Raw genomic sequence first — 22,419 nt, 5'->3', positions numbered from 1 at the left:
TAGATGTGCAGACTTCCCTAGAACTGTTACTTCAACAATAGAAAAATGTTAAAATGGAAACTAGATGTACTTTTGAGATATATGCACTGATCTTGTACTTGTATGCTATCTGGTAAAAAGTGTTTGGATACTCATATGTAATGAAGAACCATCACTAGAGGTCATGAGAGGCTGATTCAGCAGTATAAATGGAGGGAGGGAGTATTGTGTTGTCAAGCAGGGAGGCAGTTACTGCAGAATGGGTCAGTCAGAAGAACACAATGACTTCAGATCAGGACTAGTCATTGGATGTCACCTGAGTGAAAATCTGTCAAGTCAGTCGTTGGTGATGTGAATGTGAAATGGAAATGAAAAAGAACAACTACAGCTAAAAGGAGACCAGGCAGACACATACTGATGGACAGGCACAGTGGTCAGTTGTTGTACAAAATCACAAAGAATCACTAGAAGAAATTACTCATGAGTTCCAAAGTGCTACCAGTGGCATTATGACAGTGCATACAGAGTTAAAAAGAAAGGGTTATGATGGTCAAACACCTCCTAATAAGCAAAACATTTCTGTAAGCAATGGTTGGGGTGGTGTAAAGAATGACACTACTGGACAGTGGATGACTGGAAACAAGTGACTTGGAGTGAAAAATCCTGCTACACCCTGTGGCAAACTGATGGAATGGTTTGGGTTTGGTGAATGCCCAGAGAACGTTACCTTCCATCATGTGTAGTGCCAACAGTAGGTACAGGAGATGTGGTGTTATTGGGGTGTTTCTTGTGGTAATGCTGTGGTCCCCTTATTGTGCTTAAGACAAGCTAAATGCAGAAGGAAGTGAACAAATTTTACAGTATTATGTACTGTAACTGTCCAAGATGATAATGTGTACTGTATACTGCACAGGAATAGTTCAAAAATAATGATTGATTGTGTCAATGTGACAATGCACCCTGTCACAAAGCAGCATCTATGAGACAATGGTTTGTCAACAATGAGATTATTGTACAGAGTCCTGAACTGAACCCAATCCAACTCCTATGGGATGAGCTGCAATGTCGACTTTCCTCCAGACCTCAGTGCCTGACATCACTACTGTCTCCGGTTTTGACTCTTGAGGAAGAATGGGCTGCCATTCCCCCACAGACACTCATTGAAAGTGTCCTCAGCAGAGTACAAGCTATCAAAAAGCGAAGAGTGGACACACCCCACATTAATGTCCATTAAAATGTGTCCAGACACTTTTGATCACATAGTGTATTTAAAATGAAAGAACACACACAATAATTTAAGTCACAAATACTGTAGCAAATGTCCCTAAAATGTGTTGTAAGTGAGATAAAAATTTTTGCATTTGAAGGAGTTATTACAGTCCACAATTACAACATGGGAGATTCATGGTCATGGTACTGGCACTGCAGCTTGACTGTGCAGTGGGGTGGGGAATGGGGTGTTGTATTGGGTGGAATTGGTGACGGGAAAAAGGAGGCTGGGAGGGAGAGGGAGGGAAGGAAGGAATGGTGGTTGGCATCTGGGAGTGTGGCAGGTACAGGTATCACAAAGGATAGGAATGTGGCACTGGTGAACTTGCCTCTGGCATAGGAAGGGGGGAGTGCTCAATGATATGGAAGAATGGACTACTTGCAGCTCAGTCTGTGTGGAAGTAGTGAAGCCAGTGGGAACAGTATTTCATGCCAATGTGTCTACAATCTGAAAAGTCACAATTCCACATATTCCCCACAGATAAACAACAACAGTGAAGCCCTTTTCTGCAGGGAGGATGATGACAGAACAGTCTGGATTCAGGTCAAGAACAGACCAGGACTCAGTTTGAGTAAAACTTCGGGATTCAGTAATATTATTCAGGAAGGATGGGGAAATGTCACTAGAAGTGAGGAATTCCTGAAATGTCACAATAGGATGATTTTGGACAAGAGGAGGATTCTTTTAGGATGTGAGTTGGAATCATTCTAGCCAATGTTTTATGCTCACTTAGCTAGTTTAGTGAACTGTTTTGTGAAGGAATATTTGTAATGGAAATTTCAAGTGGCAGAGAAATATGTGATTTAAGCAGTGTGGCTGATTTTTGGAGGTTTTTTTTCCATCCCTTTACTTTAAAGTATTAATATCAGCAGTTTTTGAAATTTAACATTCTGAATCACAAGTACAAGCCAGTCATTTCAACTGCTTATAATCAGATAATAGAGCAGCATTTGCTGGCAGCATAAACTTTGTCCCTATCCAGAGCTAACATAAAAGGGTCAATAACGAATCATTCAGTTATTATATTTTGGTTCAATTTACAAAATTTTTATTAGATTTTCTTATCCATCCTGTGCTACCTGTAAGTTTCCTGATTTTCATGACAGTATTAAGTAATTAAAAAGTTGTAATGCATACCTCATCCATTGCAAGCTGCACATGGCACATCATCTCCTGCCTCATGTCTATGAGTTCTTCATTGGCTTCCAGTTCATGCTGAAAAATAATTTGTTAAATTAATATATAGTTAGAAATTCAAGAATTAAGAACAATAAATTAGGAATACAACTGTAACAAAAGTAACATTGTATACTAAATGATTAATGGAAAATCTCATATAAAGATGTGAAACAAATACTAACAAAGAGATAGAGGGGCTGGCCAGTACTTACCTCAGCTCAGTACAGCCGATAGATACACATAAAACAGAACCGAAAATTTACGTTCCTTGCTTTCGGAACAAATGTTCCTTCATCGGGGAGGAGAGAGGGGAAAGAAAGGGAAGAAGAGAAAGGAGATTCAGTTACAACCCAGGTTATGAAGCAACAGGGAAAGGAAAATAGGGAGGGTAGCAAGGATAGAGGCATGGTTGTCAGAGGGAAGCCAAAGATATTCTACTGTAAGTACTGTGCCAGCTTCAAACCAAAGAGGATGCATACAGAAGTAAAGAGGTATATAGTATAAAGAGAAACACAACTATGTAGGATGAAAAGATGCATGAATGGCTAAAGAGGAAAGGGAAAGAGGATAAGACTGAAGAGTAAATGGGAGTGAGGTTGTTAAATGTAGGTTCAGTCCAGGGGGATGGCGGGATCAAAGGATGTGTTGGAGTGCAAATTCCCATCTTCGCAGTTCAGAGGGACTGGTGTTGGGTGGGAGAAGCCAAATGACACATACGGTGTAGCAGGTTCCTAGGTCCCTAGAATTATGCTGGAGGGCATGCTCTGCTACTGGGTATTGGGTATCTCCTAGGCGGACAGTTCGTCTGTGTCCGTTCATGCGCTCAGCCAGTTTAGTTGTTGTCATGCCGATGTAAAAGGCTGTGCAGTGCAGGCATGTCAGTTGATAAATGACATGTGTAGTTTCACACGTGGCCCTGCCTTGAATTGCATATGTTTTATCAGTAGCAGGGCTGGAGTAGATGGTTGTGGGGGGATGCATGGGGTAGGTTTTGCAGGGGTAGGAACCACTGGGTAGAGAAGGTAGTCTGGGAATATTGTAGGGTTTAACAAGGATGTTACGGAGGTTAGGGGGCTGACGAAAGGCAACTCTGGGTGGTGTGGGGAGAATTTTGTCAAGGAATGATCTCATTTCAGGGGTTGACTTGAGAAAGTCATATCCCTGGCGGAATAATTTGTTGATGTTTTCGAGGCGAGGATAATATTGGGTGACAAGGGGGATGCTTCTGTGTGGTCTGGGGGTAGGAACATTGATGTTGGACAGGGAGGAATGTATTGCTCGGGAAATCTGTTTGTGGACAAGGTTTGCAGGATAGTTGCGGGAGAGGAAAGCACTGATAAGGTTATTGGTGTAATTGTTGAGGGATTCATCACTGGAGCAGATACGTTTGCCACGAATACCTAGGCTGTAGGGAGGGGAGCGTTTGATGTGGAAAGGATGGCAGCTATCAAAGTGAAGGTACTGTTGTTTGTTTGTGGGTTTGATATGGACAGAGGTGTGGATGTGAGCTTCAACAAGATGAAGGTCAACATCCAGGAAGGTGGCTTGGGTTTTGGAGAAGGACCAGGTGAAATTCAGATTCGAAAAGGAGTTGAGGTTATGGAGGAAACTAAGATGTCATCTATAAACCTATACCAGGCCAGGGGAAGCAGCTGTTGGGTCTTCAGGAAAGCCTCCGCCATGCGGCCCATGAAGCCAAACTGCAATCCCACATACTTTTCCTCCGGTCCTGCTTAACCTTTGGAATTACCCCTAAAGGGCTTACCTTAAAAGTTCCCATCTCCGGGTGCAATTCCTCCTTGCACCAATCTCTCCTGGACTTCCAGAACCTTCAATCCTTAGCCATTACCCAACTTGTCCTGAACCTCTACACTACTTCATGTAACCACCACTCCCAACAGCTCCTATCTCTCTTCAAAGTCCTCCACCTCTCAAACCCTTGCTTGGAGAACACACTCAGGAACATCATCCTAGAAGCCAGCTGCAAACTTGAGTTCCATGCCACACACCACCTGAAAAAACTATCCACAGTGCTAGTGCAACACCTAAGAAGTGGGGTCCCTCTCCCTATCCCTCACAAACACCAACCACAACAGAACCTTCAACAAACCCCCCTCATAGCCAACAAATCTAGCCTAGCCACCCTACTCTATCTCCCCACCCCAGCACATACCCCACACAGACCAAATCTCAACTATAACCACAGTCAAATGCCACGTATCACCAGTCCCAATTCAGTCCTAAACCTCTCATCCAGATCCATCTCTCCTCCAGAGACATCTGTTCTATCAAAAGGCTTAACCTTTAGCCCCATGCCTAAATTCAACCACACTGCCCTGGTTAAAGATCTCCTCTCATTCACCCGGAACCTCATCTGGAAATATCATTTCACTACCCAAACACAGCCCCCAAATACTAGACCCAGTGTTGAACCCTGTCTAGAACAGTTCCGACTGCCTTCTCAAAGGGATCCTCCTCCCTTCCCCCAAAACCATCCCTTGCATACATTTCAGGAATTCCTCACATCCAGTGTTGCCTCCCAGTCCTTCTTGAAGAACATCCCGACAACCCCCAACATCACCCCAGCTGAATCCCGTGCCATTAAGGAGCTGAAATTAGACCGCTCTATTGTCATCCTCCCGGCGGATAAAGGCTCCACAACTGTTGTACTTGACCATGTGGAGTATGTGGCAGAAGGACTGCGTCAACTCTCCGACACCTCAACCTACAAAGCTGTTACCCAGGATCCCATTCCCTACATCCAGACCGAGCTGCAAAAAATCCCAAAAATCCAAGTTCCCTCACAAGGCCTCACAACGGCTTCCATAGACTTACCCACTCCACCTCAGCCACGTACCCCTACCTTCTGCCTATTACCCAAAATCCACAAAGAGAACCATCCTGACCGTCCCATTGTAGCATGCTTCAAAGCCCCAACTGAACGTATCTCAGCTCTGGTAGACCAGCACCTCCAACCTATCACCCACAGACTCCCATCCTACATCAAAGACACAAACCACTTCCTAGAACGCCTCAAATCCATTCCCACCCCTCTCCCACCTGAAACCTTTCTTGACACCATAGATGTTACATCCCTTTACACAAACATCCCACATACCCATGGTCTCTCTGCCCTTGAGCACTACCTCTCCCAATGCCCACCCGAAGATCTTCCAAAAACCTCGTTCCTAATCACACTTACTAACTTCATCCTCACCCATAATTACTTCACTTTTGAAGGCCAGACCTACAAACAAATCATGGGAACGGCCATGGGAACCAGGATGGCTCCGTCCTATGCCAACCTCTTCATTGGCCGCATGGAGGAGGCTTTCCTGAAGAGCCCAAAAGCCGCTTCCCCTGGCCTGGTATAGGTTTATAGATGACATCTTTGTGGTCTGGACTCATGGTGAAGAAACACTACTTAATTTCCTCCATAACCTCAACTCCTTTTCGAATCTGAATTTCACCTGGTCCTTCTCCAAAACCCAAGCCACCTTCCTGGATGTTGACCTTCATTTTGTTGAAGCTCACATCCACACCTCTCTGTCCATATCAAACCCACAAACAAACAACAGTACCTTCACTTTGATAGCTGCCATCCTTTCCACATCAAACGCTCCCTTCCCTACAGCCTAGGTATTCGTGGCAAACGTATCTGCTCCAGTGACGAATCCCTCAACAATTACACCAATAACCTTACCAGTGCTTTCCTCTCCCGCAACTATCCTGCAGACCTTGTTCACAAACAGATTTCCCGAGCAACACATTCCTCCCCGTCCAACAACAATGTTCCTACCTCCAGACCACACAGAAGCATCCCCCTTGTCACCCAATATTATCCTGGCCTCGAAAACATCAACAAATTACTCTGTCAGGGATATGACTTTCTCAAGTCAACCCCTGAAATGAGATCATTCCTTGACAAAATTCTCCCCACACCACCCAGAGTTGCCTTTCGTCGGGCCCCTAACCTCTGTAACATCCTTGTTAAACCCTACAATATTCCCATACTACCTTCTCTACCCAGCGGTTCCTACCCCTGTAACCGACCCCGCTGCAAAACCTGCCCCATGCATCCCCCCACAACCACCTACTCCAGCCCCGCTACTGGTAAAACATACGCAATTCAAAGCAGGGCCACATGTGAAACTACACATGTCATTTATCAACTGACATGCCTGCACTGCACAGCCTTTTACATTGGCATGACAACAACTAAACTGGCTGAGCGCATGAACGGACACAGACGAACTGTCCGCCTAGGAGATGCCCAATACCCAGTAGCGGAGCATGCCCTCCAGCATAATTCTAGGGACCTAGGAACCTGCTACACCGTATGTGCCATTTGGCTTCTCCCACCCAACACCAGTCCCTCTGAACTGCGGAGATGGGAACTTGCACTCCAACACATCCTTTGATCCCGCCATCCCCCTGGACTGAACCTACGTTAAACAACCTCACTCCCATTTACTCTTCAGTCTTATCCTCTTTCCCTTTCCTCTTTAGTCATTCACGCATCTTTTCATCCTACATAGTTGTGTTTCTCTTTATACTATATACCTCTTTACTTCTGTATGCATCCTCTTTGGTTTGAAGCTGGCACAGTACTTACAGTAGAATATCTTTGGCTTCCCTCTGACAACCATGCCTCCATCCTTGCTACCCTACCTATTTTCCTTTCCCTGTTGCTTCATAACCTGGGTTGTGAGTAACTGAATCTCCTTTCCCTTCTTCCCTTTCTTTCCCCTCTCTCCTCCCCGATGAAGGAACATTTGTTCCAAAAGCTAGGAACGTAAATTTTCGGTTCTGTTTTATGTGTATCTATCGGCTGTACTGAGCTGAGATAAGTATTGGCCAGCCCCTCTATCTCTTTGTTAGCATTTGTTTCACATCTTTATATGAGATTTTCCATTAACCATTTAGATCACCTATATGGTCCACATCCTTCATTGTTTTGTCCCTTTTGTTAGCTATCACTTACGTCTGTCATCTTAACACTTTCTCTTCTTCTGTGTTTTATATATACATAAAGAAATATTTTCGTCACCAACTGTGCTAGTTTCATCTTCCTCCTATTATCTTGTTCCGTTTATAATCCTCTTCTCTTTTTTATTTATTGATTTCTTTATGCAACATTCCATAGTTTTAACATTCGTATTCGCTGTTTTCCAGCCAACAATCACTGCTAACAATCTCTTTCACACCTACCAGTATCATCCATTTCCGTCGATTTCTTGTTGATGGCGATATTTTTGTGCCATTGGCTATCTTTCTCTGTCACAAGAAAATTTTTTTGGGACATTTCTGCGCCACCCGCGACCTTTTTTGCGGCACGCGGGATCTCTTTTTTGCGGCTCGTGCGATCTTTTTTTCGCCACTCGCTATCTCTGTTTTTGAGCGACGTGTGTTCTTTTCCCCTGATCTGGACATACTTGCTTAGTCTGGGCCACTTTTTCCGTATTTTTTCTTATTTAGTGGTCTTCCTTTGGTATTGAACATTACCAACACAATTAATTTCTTTCTTTCTCGTCCTTCCCTCCACGTTTTATTCCTTCTTATGATTACTACTTCAACTTTAGTTATTTAATTTCCCTACCCACCAGTTACCCACTATGTACCCTAATCCTATACCACATTATTTACATTCATTCCGGAAACATGCATTCATCGTAGCCAAACTGCAATCCCACATACTTTTCCTCCGGTCCTGCTTAACCTTTGGAATTATCCCTAAAGGGCTTACCTTAAAAGTTCCCATCTCTGGGTGCAATTCCTCCTTCCACCAGTCTCTCCAGGACTTCCAGAACCTTCAATCCTTAGCCATTACCCAACTTGTCCTGAACCTCTACACTACTTCATGTAACCACCACTCCCAACAGCTCCTATCTCTCTTCAAAGTCCTCCACCTCTCAAACCCTTGCTTGGAGAACACACTCAGGAACATCATCCTAGAAGCCAGCTGCAAACTTGAGTTCCATGCCACACACCACCTGAAATAAATATCCACAGTGCTAGTGCAACACCTAAGAAGTGGGGTCCCTCTCCCTATCCCTCACAAACACCAACCACAAAACAACTTTCAACAAACCCCTCCCCCCCTGCCCCCCCCCCCCATAGTCACAAACCTAGCCTAGCCACCCTACTCAATCTCCCCATCCCAGCACATACCCCACACAGACCAAATCTCAACTATAACCACAGTCAAATGCCACGTATCACCAGTCCCAATTCAGTCCTAAACCTCTCATCCATATCCATCTCTCCTCCAGAGATATCTGTTCTATCAAAAGGCTTAACCTTTAGCCCCACGCCTAAATTCAACCACACTGCCCTGGTTACAGATCTCCTCTCATTCACCCGGAACCCCAACTGGAAATATCACTTCACTACCCAAACACAGCCCCCAAATACTAGACCCAGTGTTGAACCCTGTCTAGAACAGTTCCGACTGCCTTCTCAAAGGGATCCTCCTCCCCTCCCCCAAAACCATCCCTTGCACACATTTCAGGAATTCCTCACATCCAGTGTTGCCTCCCAGTCCTTCTTGAAGAACATCCCAACAACCCCCAACATCGCCCCAGCTGAATCCCATGCCATTAAGGAGCTGAAATTAGACCGCTCTATTGTCATCCTCCCGGCGGATAAAGGCTCCACAACTGTTGTACTTGACCATGTGGAGTATGTGGCAGAAGGACTGCGTCAACTCTCCGACACCTCAACCTACAAAGCTGTTACCCAGGATCCCATTCCCTACATCCAGACCGAGCTGCAAAAAAATCCTAAAAATCCAAGTTCCCTCACAAGGCCTCACAACGGCTTCCATAGACTTACACACTCCACCTGAGCTATGTACTCCTACCTTCTACCTATTACCCAAAATCCACAAAGAGAACCATCCTGGCCATCCCATTGTAGCAGGCTTCAAAGCCCCAACCGAACGTATCTCAGCTCTGGTAGACCAGCACCTCCAACCTATCACTCGCAGACTCCCATCCTACATCAAAGACACAAACCACTTCCTAGAACGCCTCAAATCCATTCCCACCCCTCTCCCACCTGAAACCTTTCTTGTCACCATAGATGCTACATCCCTTTACACAAACATCCCACATACCCATGGTCTCTCTGCCCTTGAGCACTACCTCTCCCAACGCCCACCCGAAGATCTTCCAGAAACCTCATTCCTTATCACACTTACCAACTTCATCCTCACCCATAATTACTTCACTTTTGAAGGCCAGACCTACAAACAAATCGGGGAACGGCCATGGGAACCAGGATGGCTTCGTCCTATGCCATCCTCTTCATGGGCCACATGGAGGAGGCTTTCCTGAAGACCCAACAGCTGCTTTCCCTGGCCTGGTATAGGTTTATAGATGACATCTTTGTGGTCTGGACTCATGGTGAAGAAACACTCCTTAATTTCCTCCATAACCTCAACTCCTTTTCGAATCTGAATTTCACCTGGTTCTTCTCCAAAATCCAAGCCACCTTCCTGGATGTTGACCTTCATCTTGTTGAAGCTCACATCCACACCTCTGTCCATATCAAACCCACAAACAAACAACAGTACCTTCACTTTGATGGCTGCCATCCTTTCCACATCAAATGCTCCTTTCCCTACAGCCTAGGTATTCGTGGCAAACGTATCTGCTCCAGTGATGAATCCCTCAACAATTACACCAATAACCTTACCAGTGCTTTCCTCTTCCACAACTATCCTGCAGACCTTGTCCACAAACAGATTTCCCGAGCAATAGATTCCTCCCCATCCAACAACAATGTTCCTACCCCCAGACCACACAGAAGCATCCCCCTTGTCACCCAATATTATCCTGGCCTCGAAAACATCAACAAATTACTCCGCCAGGGATATGACTATCTCAAGTCAACCCCTGAAATGAGATCATCCCTTGACAAAATTCTCCCCACACCACCCAGAGTTGCCTTTCGTCACCCCCCTAACCTCCGTAACATTCTTGTTAAACCCTACAATATTCTCAGACTACCTTCTCTACCCAGCAGTTCCTACCCCTGTAACCAACCCCGCTGCAAAACCTGCCCCATGCATCCCCCCACAACCACCTACCCAGCCCCGCTACTGGTAAAACATACGCAATTCAAGGCAGGGCCACATGTGAAACTACACATGTCATTTATCAACTGACATGCCTGCACTGCACAGCCTTTTACATCGGCATGACAACAACTAAACTGGCTGAGCGCATGAACGGACACAGACGAACTGTCCGCTTAGGAGATGCCCAATACCCAGTAGCGGAGCATTCGCTCCAGCATAATTCTAGGGACCTAGGAACCTGCTACACCGTATGTGCCATTTGGCTTCTCCCACCCAACACCAGTCCCTCTGAACTGCGGAGATGGGAACTTGCACTCCAACACATCCTTTGATCCCGCCATCCCCCTGGACTGAACCTACGTTAAACAACCTCACTCCCATTTACTCTTCAGTCTTATCCTCTTTCCCTTTCCTCTTTAGCCATTCACGCATCTTTTCATCCTACATAGTTGTGTTTCTCTTTATACTATATACCTCTTTACTTCTGTATGCATCCTCTTTGGTTTGAAGCTGACACAGTACTTACAGTAGAATACCTTTGGCTCCCCTCTGACAACCATGCCTCCATCCTTGCTACCCTCCCTATTTTCCTTTCCCTGTTGCTTCATAACCTGGGTTGTGAGTAACTGAATCTCCTTTCCCTTCTTCCCTTTCTTTCCCCTCTCTCCTCCCCGATGAAGGAACATTTGTTCTGAAAGCTAGGAACGTAAATTTTTCGTTCTGTTTATGTGTACCTATCGGCTGTACTGAGCTGAGGTAAGTACTGGCCAGCCCCTCTATCTCTTTGTTAACATTGTATACTGATAGTTTGTGGGCTTACCATTACTTTCAAATGATTTGACTGATTTATAACAACTTTACTTGGCATTTAAAGATATCTTCTCACATTCCCTGTCACACACAAGTCTCATTTGCTACATGTCAATTTCATTACACTGAAAGTAACCTGTACCAAATTTTAAAAGTGTACATAGCATCTCTGTTAGAGGTTGAGGTTGAAGGACTGCCAGAGGATAATGGGAAGCATCATATCAGTTCCACAAAGGGGCACAAATCAAGGAAACTAAGTAAGCCTCCTTACCTCAGTCTCCAATAACTCACTGTAGACACATCCTGTGTATGTGCGTTTTCCCTAAATCTAAGATTTATCTGAAAGCTATTAAGTTCTCATTCTTTTTTGGGACTATTCCGTCAGTGGTCTCCTTTAGTCGTAAAAGTATAACATCTGTTATGTATCTTGCTGCTGTACACATGTTCTCCTTCAGTTGTTTCACTTCATAAGCTGGTCTTAAATGATTTAAACTTTTTTTTTTCTTTTGAATGTAGCTGCACATGTTACACTTACATATTTAAAGAATGTGTAATAAAAGTTATTCCACTTGTTAATATTTTTCTGCACTATACACATCACTCCAACTTTGCTAAAGATTGTTCACTTATATATATATATATATATAATTTCCTTCATCACATGCATTCTTTGTGAATCATATCCCTTTCGTATTTCCACTGTATGACAGAGATGATCATGAAGTGAAGATTTATTACAGTAACCCTAATTATCTAAATCAGTGTAGGCATCATCTATGCAGTTAACAGTGTTTTTTGTCACTCTAGGTCACCCATCAGCTCTATCTGACCTTTTATAGCTACACAGAATTTAAGTTTTCATAATCTTTAGAATGCTTTAATCTTTATGATTTCCTTGGCTGAAATTACACGGTAAAGCTTAGTTGTCAAATTTTGTCATCATAATTAAGTCTTCAGACAGATCATGTTCTATTAGAGTGATCACTCTGCATTTTTCTTGCTTAGTGTGTGCAGTAAATATCCATACTTGTTACTGAGGTACTGAATATTTTGATGTAGCACTTTAAGAACTGTTTTATTTTTACTTGGGCTGCAATTAGTTCAAACTTTTTGTTGCAACATGTTATCCCTATTGGCCATTATCAGTTTCCCCTCTTATTTAGTATGTTACATGTATCAGTACACAATTTACTAAGAATTTCTGGTTCTTTATATGTAAAATCCAGTAGATATTGTAGAACTATCATAGCTTACATTAATAAAATTAAATTTTTGAATCAGTATACATACTTAATACCTTCAGGAAGCTTGCTGTAGGTGTTCGGATCTAAATACAGGATTTCACTTTGAATTCTACAAAATGATGCATACAAAATAGTTTTTCAATCTTCCTTTACCTACAGGAATATTAAATGGCCAAAAAGAATAAAAATCATAGCTAATTAGTGTCAGAAAACTAGAGTCTCAACACAAAGTTCAGGTATCAAATGACACAGTATTTTTATTGTTCAATTCTGCATAAAAATGTGGCCAATTCTGGTCTGATTATGTGGAAGATTATTTATGAACATGAATGGATGTGAAATATTCAATCTTCATAATACTTTCTCATTTCTAAGCAGTAAAAAAAGTCAGCCTCAGGTTAAGCTAATTTTAACACCGAACAACATGTATTACAGAACTCTAGTGCTAATTTTAGTGGATGCATGAGCACAGTAATATTTTTTGTTGTTTTTATAGTAGGCTGTTTTCATGCACTGCCAATACTACCATTCAGCCACTTAAATTGCCTTTTTAACATTCACTTACAGGAAATATTAGTTAAAAACCATTTCTAAATAATATGCGGAAGGAAAGTATGGGGTAGCAATAAGTGTGTCACATCCCAAATTTATTTGAACATTTTCAGAAAAAAATGGGAGAAATAAGCAAGTAATGTATCAAAAGACAACTGAATAGAAACTTTGGACTCAACTGTATTTTCGTCACAAGGATACTATGGAAAAATTGAAAATAGTATGGCACTGTAAGGATACAAAATAATTATAGTGTTTATTGTGCAATACCACATCCAACTATGTGGAGCAAAAGTCAATACAATACCCTAAATTGTTTCTAGTATTACTGTTTTTGCTAATAATTTAAACCATATGGTAAAAATAATTTCACTTATTGAAGCTGCCACTGATCAAAGTATTGGCAATCTTGATATATGTCTAAATCGACAACCATGATCTGCAAACCACTGTGATGTGTATGGAGGATGCATTGTACAACACGTTAAAGTTTCTTCTCATTCCTTTGGATATGGGACACTGGCTGAATGATAACTTACATGTTACTACGCATACTGGATTTAGTCAAGTCTTGTCCTCACAGCTCTTATGAGAATGATAAGTACGCGGTTGCAGTACAATCCTAGATTCCTCATTCAATAATGGTTCTTGAAGCTTTGAAAATAGACATTTGCTGTATAGATGGAGCCTTTGTTCAGGCATTTTGCAATTCAGGATTCTCTGCATTTCCATGGAACTCTCCTGTGAGTCAAATAAACCCATGACTATTTGTGCTACCCTACTCTGTATAAATTCACTATCCCCTATTAGTCCTATATGGTATGGGTGCTGCCCAATTGAGGAATATTCAAGGATGAGACTCCCTAGAGTTTCATGATCAGTTCACATTGTATGAACTACATTTCCTGGTATCCTGCTTTACCTATGATTGAGATCATTCTGTTTCAAATCTCAACAGTTTGTTACAATGAATTAAGTATTTGTACAAGCTGACTGACTTCAACTGTGACTTACTTATATTGTTTGGCAGGTCATTCATTTACAATACAATCAGGAAGGGCCCCAACACACTTCCCTGGATAACATATTAAACTGATTTTACATTCCTTGATGACTCTCCATGCAAATTATCATGCTGTGTCCTCTCTACCATGGCTCTGAACACTAACTTTTTTGCCACTGGCAGTCTTAACTCATGAACACAATTTCTTTCTGTTTCGAGAGATATATTCTGATGACATTCTGCTTCAGTAGTCATTGAAAGCTTCTCAACTTGTCATTTTGACAGTCAAATTTCATCTTTCTATTCACAGCTTGTAATGAACCAAGCCTCCTCAGAATTTTTGTATGTCAATTGAAATGTTTGATTGCAGGATTACATGTAACAGGTGCTGAAGTACAAAATGTGGGTAATGTTTTGTTTTATAATGTAACTATAATTTGCTTAGCATTACTTTAGTGAATTAATACAGTTCTACACATACATTTTGTTTTTTTACAGTATTTACCTCAAAAATGGCAAAAAGCTGAAATTTCAATTGTAGACTTTATAAGTAAAGTACACAGTGACATCTAAGAACTTAAAAATTATCAAAAATACCTCTAATTGATTATGCTTACCTTGTAACGTAATTTTTCTGGGTTCTGGCTAACTCTTTCAATCAGGAAAGCCATTCGCATTATATCTTTGATCAAGCTCTCTACAAGTTTATAGAAGCCATCTGGGTCATCAGTATCTAGTGAAGGAATAAACATAAGCTCAGGTTCTTTGAGTACCAATGACACTGCAAACAGTGGAGCACCTCCAGAATCAGGGTCCATCTGATCCACAAATAAGGATAGACTGTAACAAACAGAACACTTTTAAGCCAATTGTTATACACATGATAACATTAATGAATGTATTAAAAATGATTCTGATCATTTTATTTTATTCTAATGCTGACTAAAGTAAACAGAAATTTGTAGGTACAATGATAATTTAGCTGATTTCCAAGTTTATTCTACTCTTCCTGCTAAAATATAAAAACGAAAAAACAGAGACTATATGTTAATCATACTATGAAGTAACAGACTAGCTTATTGGGAAATGCACACATAAATACTCTAAGAAAGAAAATGATTTATATTAGACACACAGTTTGTTTCACAGACTTATGTTAATGAGATCCTCAAGAATCACAGGCAAATAAAAATACATAATATATACTTGCAAATGGTCTGATGTCCTAATGTTCCTTGCACTGAAACTAAGTGAGAAGTTCAAAACCTAACATAATAACTAAAGATGTGGAAAAAAGTTTTGTAATGTTTTCAAACAGTGATAATCTAGGATAGAATAATGGCAATATTATGAAAAGTTGAGTTGCAGACAGGCAGAACCAAAAGCCAGAAGACGGCCAATATATCCTTTCCATAATATTGTCATGTTTTCATTCATTTATCACAAAAAGCTTATCAATAACATTTAAATGTATAAATAGTGGAACTAAAGTGCATGTGATCATTCCACGGCTACTATTAGTCAAAGAAAGAAAGTTGGAAAAGTTTCCTTGCACAGATAACATTACTGCACTGAAGATGTGATGAAGTCAGGTTTTACACAGAATTCTTGTTGTGAGACTTAGGTAATAATAAATACATGAAATGATTCATTTATGGAGTACAAGAAGTTGGTCACCAATTAATTCTTTCAGCTCCTCTAAGATTGTACTTTATTCATCACTGGGGTCAATCCACACCAAGTGGTCCAAGAAAAAAAATAATGGTTGCTTGACCATCTCAGAAAAATTTTATATTTGCTGGGTGAATTCCCCAACGTTTAGTAGTCACAAAAATATTTTTTTTTTTAAATTTATTATTTATTATTTTGAAATGGTGGCCATATTTGTTCCAGGCCTCATGCGTTTTTTCTTATTTGCAAGCATCTACATTTTTTACAATTATTCAGTAGTGGATTGTCCTAAGCCTTTCAAATGAAATTCATTTAGTTCAACACACTCTGGGCTACAAATTAACATCATTATCACTTAGCTGAAAGTATTCTTTAATATATTTTTAATAGTTCAAAGTTATCAGCCACAAACTGAAAAAAACTCAATTTTTGAACAGTATTTTTCCAAAGAAAGATTAATTTCTCAGCTTTAATATTTTTTCTGCTATTACACTGTATAGTATAGTTACTTTTTATAGACTATCAATGCTGAGCAGCTTACACTTAAAAAAATACACTATTTTAAAAAATGGATTTTTTTAAATTTTTCCATTTTGTGGCCAGCAATATCTTTGTTGGGGAAACAAACTGAAAAACTGAAAATTTACCAGTTAATAGACCTTTATGATATCAAAATTCAGTATAAATTTCAACTTTGAGATTCAATTGGAAGTTATGGGTAAAAATTACAAACACGAGTCAAAATACGTTTTTTAACATCTGCGATATCTAGGCTTATGGAATAAAATACACTCCTGGAAATTGAAATAAGAACACCGTGAATTCATTGTCCCAGGAAGGGGAAACTTTATTGACACATTCCTGGGGTCAGATACATCACATGATCACACTGACAGAACCACAGGCACATAGACACAGGCAACAGAGCATGCACAATGTCGGCACTAGTACAGTGTATATCCACCTTTCGCAGCAATGCAGGCTGCTATTCTCCCATGGAGATGATCGTAGAGATGCTGGATGTAGTCCTGTGGAACGGCTTGCCATGCCATTTCCACCTGGCGCCTCAGTTGGACCAGCGTTCGTGCTGGACGTGCAGACCGCGTGAGACGACGCTTCATCCAGTCCCAAACGTGCTCAATGGGGGACAGATCCGGAGATCTTGCTGGCCAGGGTAGTTGACTTACACCTTCTAGAGCACGTTGGGTGGCACGGGATACATGTGGACGTGCATTGTCCTGTTGGAACAGCAAGTTCCCTTGCCGGTCTAGGAATGGTAGAACGATGGGTTCGATGACGGTTTGGATGTACCGTGCACTATTCAGTGTCCCCTCGACGATCACCAGTGGTGTACGGCCAGTGTAGGAGATCGCTCCCCACACCATGATGCCGGGTGTTGGCCCTGTGTGCCTCGGTCGTATGCAGTCCTGATTGTGGCGCTCACCTGCACGGCGCCAAACACGCATACGACCATCATTGGCACCAAGCCAGAAGCGACTCTCATCGCTGAAGACGACACGTCTCCATTCGTCCCTCCATTCACGCCTGTCATGACACCACTGGAGGCGGGGTGCACGATGTTGGGGCGTGAGCGGAAGACGGCCTAACGGTGTGCGGGATCGTAGCCCAGCTTCATGGAGACGGTTGCGAATGGTCCTCGCCGATACCCCAGGAGCAACAGTGTCCCTAATTTGCTGGGAAGTGGTGGTGCGGTCCCCTACGGCACTGCGTAGGATCCTACGGTCTTGGCGTGCATCCATGCGTCGCTGCGGTCCGGTCCCAGGTCGACGGGCACGTGCACCTTCCGCCGACCACTGGCGACAACATCGATGTACTGTGGAGACCTCACGCCCCACGTGTTGAGCAATTCGGCGGTACGTCCACCCGGCCTCCCGCATGCCCACTATACGCCCTTGCTCAAAGTCCGTCAACTGCACATACGGTTCACGTCCACGCTGTCGCGGCATGCTACCAGTGTTAAAGACTGCGATGGAGCTCCGTATGCCACGGCAAACTGGCTGACACTGACGGCGGCGGTACACAAATGCTGTGCAGCTAGCGCCATTCGACGGCCAACACCGCGGTTCCTGGTGTGTCCGCTGTGCCGTGCGTGTGATCATTGCTTGTACAGCCCTCTCGCAGTGTCCGGAGCAAGTATGGTGGGTCTGACACACCGGTGTCAATGTGTTCTTTTTTCCATTTCCAGGAGTGTATATCAGTTACAGTATATAATTTAATTATATATATGAGTACTTACTTTTTTATTGAAAATAAGCCTACTAATTACATTATATGGTTCTCTTGTTATTTGTGTCTAGAACATCGCTCATTGAAGATTTGAGAAATTATTTCACTCAGTTTGGGTGTTAGATTATAAGTTCGCCCAGTCACAGTTGTAAATTCCATGGGAAACAGCTTCCTTAGAACATTTTTAAGTGGCATTCAAACCTGATCCTTCTCAATTTTTTTAAAAAAAAGATGTCCTTCGTCCTAGAGGGTGATAAAATATAACATGTACATCTTGGTTTTGACAGTCAATATTATCAACTTCGCCAATCCACCACTGTTCATCGTAAATACAAGCCACTATGTCTTTATTTTGAATCACCAGTTGTACAAGTTTTTCACACTGATGAATTTCACTATCAGGCAAAGTTGATGTTATCTTACACTTCAGTTAGTTGTGTGAATGGGGTGCAAAACAATGAAAAGATCGAGTACCTTTAATCTTCTGGCAAGTGTTGTACCTTTCCTTCAAGACACTGTAACAGACTTCTTGTATTTCCTCACATTGTAGAAAAACATAGGTAATTCCCGTGATATGTTTTTTACAGAATTCTAACATTTCTTGAGGCATTATGATATTATTGTCTTCAGTCCACTGCAGACTTGCTTTTCTGACAGCTCGCTTTGTTGTACTCCCAACGCCATCACAAGCATTCTTCCCATGGTATGAAGCAAAAAAGTATCATTCTACATCAAATCCAAAATTCTCTTTATGAAAGGAAATGTAATTTTTTTTCTTTTAATATTTACTTGCTGCCCCATCCAAAAAGTAAATCAGCATTTTTTATGGAAGGGTGGTGCTGTTTAATGTAGTTTGTTAGTTTTAGTTGAAAAATGTGCACTGCTGTAGTGTTGTGTTCAAGGTAGTCACTTATGACACAAAAGCTGTGGCTCATTAGTTTACCTTCATCCTTATACTAGAATACAAATGGATGAACCGTGGCCTGTGGTGCCCTTGTACTTCATCTTGAACAACAAAAGAATAATTTCCCAAAAAGTCAGCAAGAACTAAGCATTCATCAGCTGCTGCAAAAATTTACTTTGAGCTTTTGCAATAAAATATTACATTTTTAGATTTTCAACATTAGCCACCAACATTTCAAGAAACTGTCACCATTTCAGTTCTGTCTTGTGTAACACATTGTTTGTATTTTATATTGTCAGGCATCAAATCGTCTTCTTTGGATTCTTCAAACATGTCAAGTAAGGCTTGTTTGCCTGGACAATCTTCACATTTTCCCTTGATCATAAAATTGTAACTGTCAATATTGCATACCATAACTTCCAAAAGGTCTTTATAGTCAAATATAAGATTGGCCCCATCTATCATCAACTTTACATTCTGATGGTACAAGCAAACACAAACATTATGCCCCTGCAACAATACACCCATCTTGGTCTCAACTCGCAAAACTTTGATCTTCCAATTTTAATGTCAGGATTTTCTTTTTTAAATTCAGTGAATAGTTCATTTAAATTAGACAATATTAACCTTTTTTGTCTTTGAACCTTACAACCATTTTCTTTCACAGAAACACAGTCTTTTTTGCCAGACATCAAACAGCTGTTATTGTCATCGTCTTAATACTTAATAACTTCATTGATTGTGTTTTCATCTACTAAATTAGATGCACTTTTCTTTTGTGATGCTGGTAAAATTCCCTGTTCTTTTACTAATTACCTTGTTAACTTAACAAGATGTTATATGACACATTAAGTTCATCACTAACTTTTGCTTGACTTCAAGAATTCGGCAGTAAATTGATAATTTTATCCTCTTTGTTTGAAGTACTGCATTTAGTTTTAGTTTTTCTATCAAATCATCATATTCAGTTGGTGAAGTTTTAGAACATCCATCTGTTTTAGTACAAATTGTATTTTGAAATTAAACTTCCAAATTCTTTTTGACTGTAGCTGCCACTTTCTTATTTTTTGTATTCCACGCACTTGGTCTTTTATCTTGACTTAGTTTCCTAATTTTAATAGCAGGCGATATACCCAGGATTTCACAAGCTGTATCTACTTTTTTAATGGTTGCTGATAAGTCACAAAATTCTGTATCTGAGGTTTCACTATAGTTTCTCTTGTGAATTACAAATATCTTAGAATAACATGTTGGACACAATGATTTTCCTGGTATGAGTTTGACAAAAAGGCTTTTGTTTTCAGAATAATGATCAAATGTTATTTCTCGCAGACCTTTTGTCATAGGTTTCTTATGTTTCTCAAAAGGGTCCATGCAAGACAGACCAAAAAGGTGATGAAATTTTTTTAAGTATTTCATTTCATGGTACTTGGACCTCTGGGCTGACTCGTAAGTAAAACAACACTTTTTCTTCTTCACTGTAATCTTCAATTAAAGCAATGTCTTTAGGATAGACTCCATACAGACTTTTATGACATTCTTCATTAATAATAACACCAACTGTACACTTCAAGAACTTCTAGCTAATTAAGTGTGAGTAGACAGTTGTTGATGTAAGGGAGAAGACAACAATCACACTTGTAAAGGCTTGCAGATGCAATTGTTAGCCTGCTGAAACAATTACCACAGCATTGTTTCGACAAATAATCATTAGCTAGTGTAATGTGGTGTGTTACATTATGTAATTGGTATACTGTATTTGATTAGCCTACCAGATATTGCAGATGTTAAAAAACATATTTTTGACTCGTGTTTGTAATTTTTACCCATAACTTCCAATTGAATCTCAAAGTTGAAATTTAAACCGAAGTTTCATATCATAAAGGTCTATTAACTGTGAAATTATCAGATTTTTATCTGGTCCCCCAACAACGATAATGCACGACACAAATTGGAAAAATTTTAAAAAAAAAAAAAAACATTTTTTTTTAAAATAGTGTATTTTTTGAGTGTAAGCTGCTCACCATTGATTCTCTATAAAACGTAATTCTACTATACAGTGTAATAGCAGAAAAAATATTAAAGCTGAGAAATTAATCTTTCTTTGGAAAAATACTGTTCAAAAATTGAGTTTTTTTCAGTTTGTGGCTGATAACTTTGAACTATTAAAATATATTAAAGAATACATTCAGCTAAGTGATAGTGATGTTAATTTGTAGCCCAGAGTGTGTTGAACTAAATGCATTTTATCTGAAAGGCTTAGAACAATCCAATACTGAATAATAGCAAAAAATGTAAATGCTTGCAAATATGAAAAAACGCATGTGGCCTGGAACAAATATGGCCGCCATTTCAAAATAATAAACAATAAATTTTTTAAAAAAATATTTTTGTGACTACTAAACATTGGGGAATTCATCCAGCAAATATAAAATTTTTCTGGGATGGTCAAGCAACCAGTGCTGGACCACTTGGTATGGATTGACCTGCTGGCAAGCTAGTGAAAATGTGTATTCCTGGGGAGTGGACTCATTTTCAGACCAGAGAGAGTCAGTTTAAATTTTCTTATTGTATGTTTGTATCATCTGCAAACAAAACAAATCTTTTGTAACATTTCTAGTCATAAATACAGACAAATAAAAGGCCGTAAGAAAGATTCTTGCAAGTACCACATGTGATTAAGCACCATTTGTAAGAAGACTGATAGCTTAAAACATGGCTTTTTGCTATTGAAACACTAAGTTTCCTGTTAAATAGAAATGAGTTTAACCATCAGGCAGATACTCCAGTGACACCACACTGCTCTAATTTACTTAAAAGTGTGGTATGATTCATGCAGTCAGAGATCAAAGGATATTGTGGTGATCTGTAAGGTGTTATTAATTCACACTGTATGAGAAACTCCTGAATATCAGAATCCTTCAGTAATCCAAATTGTGACTGCAGCAACATGTTAATTTTAATCAGATGCTTAAGAAGCCACTGAAATATTTGTATTTCTAAAATTTTTGAGAATGTGGGTAAAGTGAAATCAGAATTTTGATATGCTACCCACTCTCTTGTACAGTGGGTTAACTTCAGTGTATGTCAATCAACCAGGAAATTGTCTAGTAATGAATGACTGCTTACACAGATAAATTAATGTGTTACTCAATTTAGAAGAGCACCCCTTCATTAACTTTTTCAACAATTAATCAGAAGTGTCAATATTTTTTATAGTACATTTTATTATGGACATTACTTTTTATGGTGTAGTGGGGAGATATTAATTTACTGAAGTTCTTTGTAACAGCTGGTCTCAATTATTCTAGAGAAGCATTTAATGAGATTGACAATCACATCTTATAAATTACTAACATAAAGCAGTTTGTTAAGAGCTTTGTGACAATGCACGTATCTGTTAGCAAAGTATTGTGTACTTCTACAACTACCCGTTCCTCTACCCCTTTAGTTTTACCAGTCTCCTCTGTTACTATA

General features: G+C 40.5%; 1 protein-coding gene across 1 annotated transcript in view; it reads right to left on the bottom strand.

The window, feature by feature from the left end:
- LOC124803208 (dynein beta chain, ciliary-like) overlaps positions 1–20,634 on the bottom strand; it is a 586,091-nt gene extending 565,457 nt beyond the window's left edge. The window contains exons 1-3 of the mRNA XM_047264389.1: positions 20,627–20,634; positions 14,738–14,960; positions 2,387–2,464 (exon numbers count right to left, since the gene is read on the bottom strand). Coding sequence (XP_047120345.1) covers positions 2,387–2,464; positions 14,738–14,960; positions 20,627–20,634 — 309 coding nt within the window. The remainder of the gene's footprint in view (positions 1–2,386; positions 2,465–14,737; positions 14,961–20,626) is intronic.
- Positions 20,635–22,419: the final 1,785 nt, after the last annotated feature.

The sequence above is a fragment of the Schistocerca piceifrons genome, chromosome 6 (genome assembly GCF_021461385.2).
Source record: "Schistocerca piceifrons isolate TAMUIC-IGC-003096 chromosome 6, iqSchPice1.1, whole genome shotgun sequence".
Lineage (NCBI taxonomy): Eukaryota > Metazoa > Arthropoda > Insecta > Orthoptera > Acrididae > Schistocerca > Schistocerca piceifrons.
Note: the sequence above shows the minus strand (reverse complement) of the source record. Positions and strands in the feature narration are given on the sequence as shown.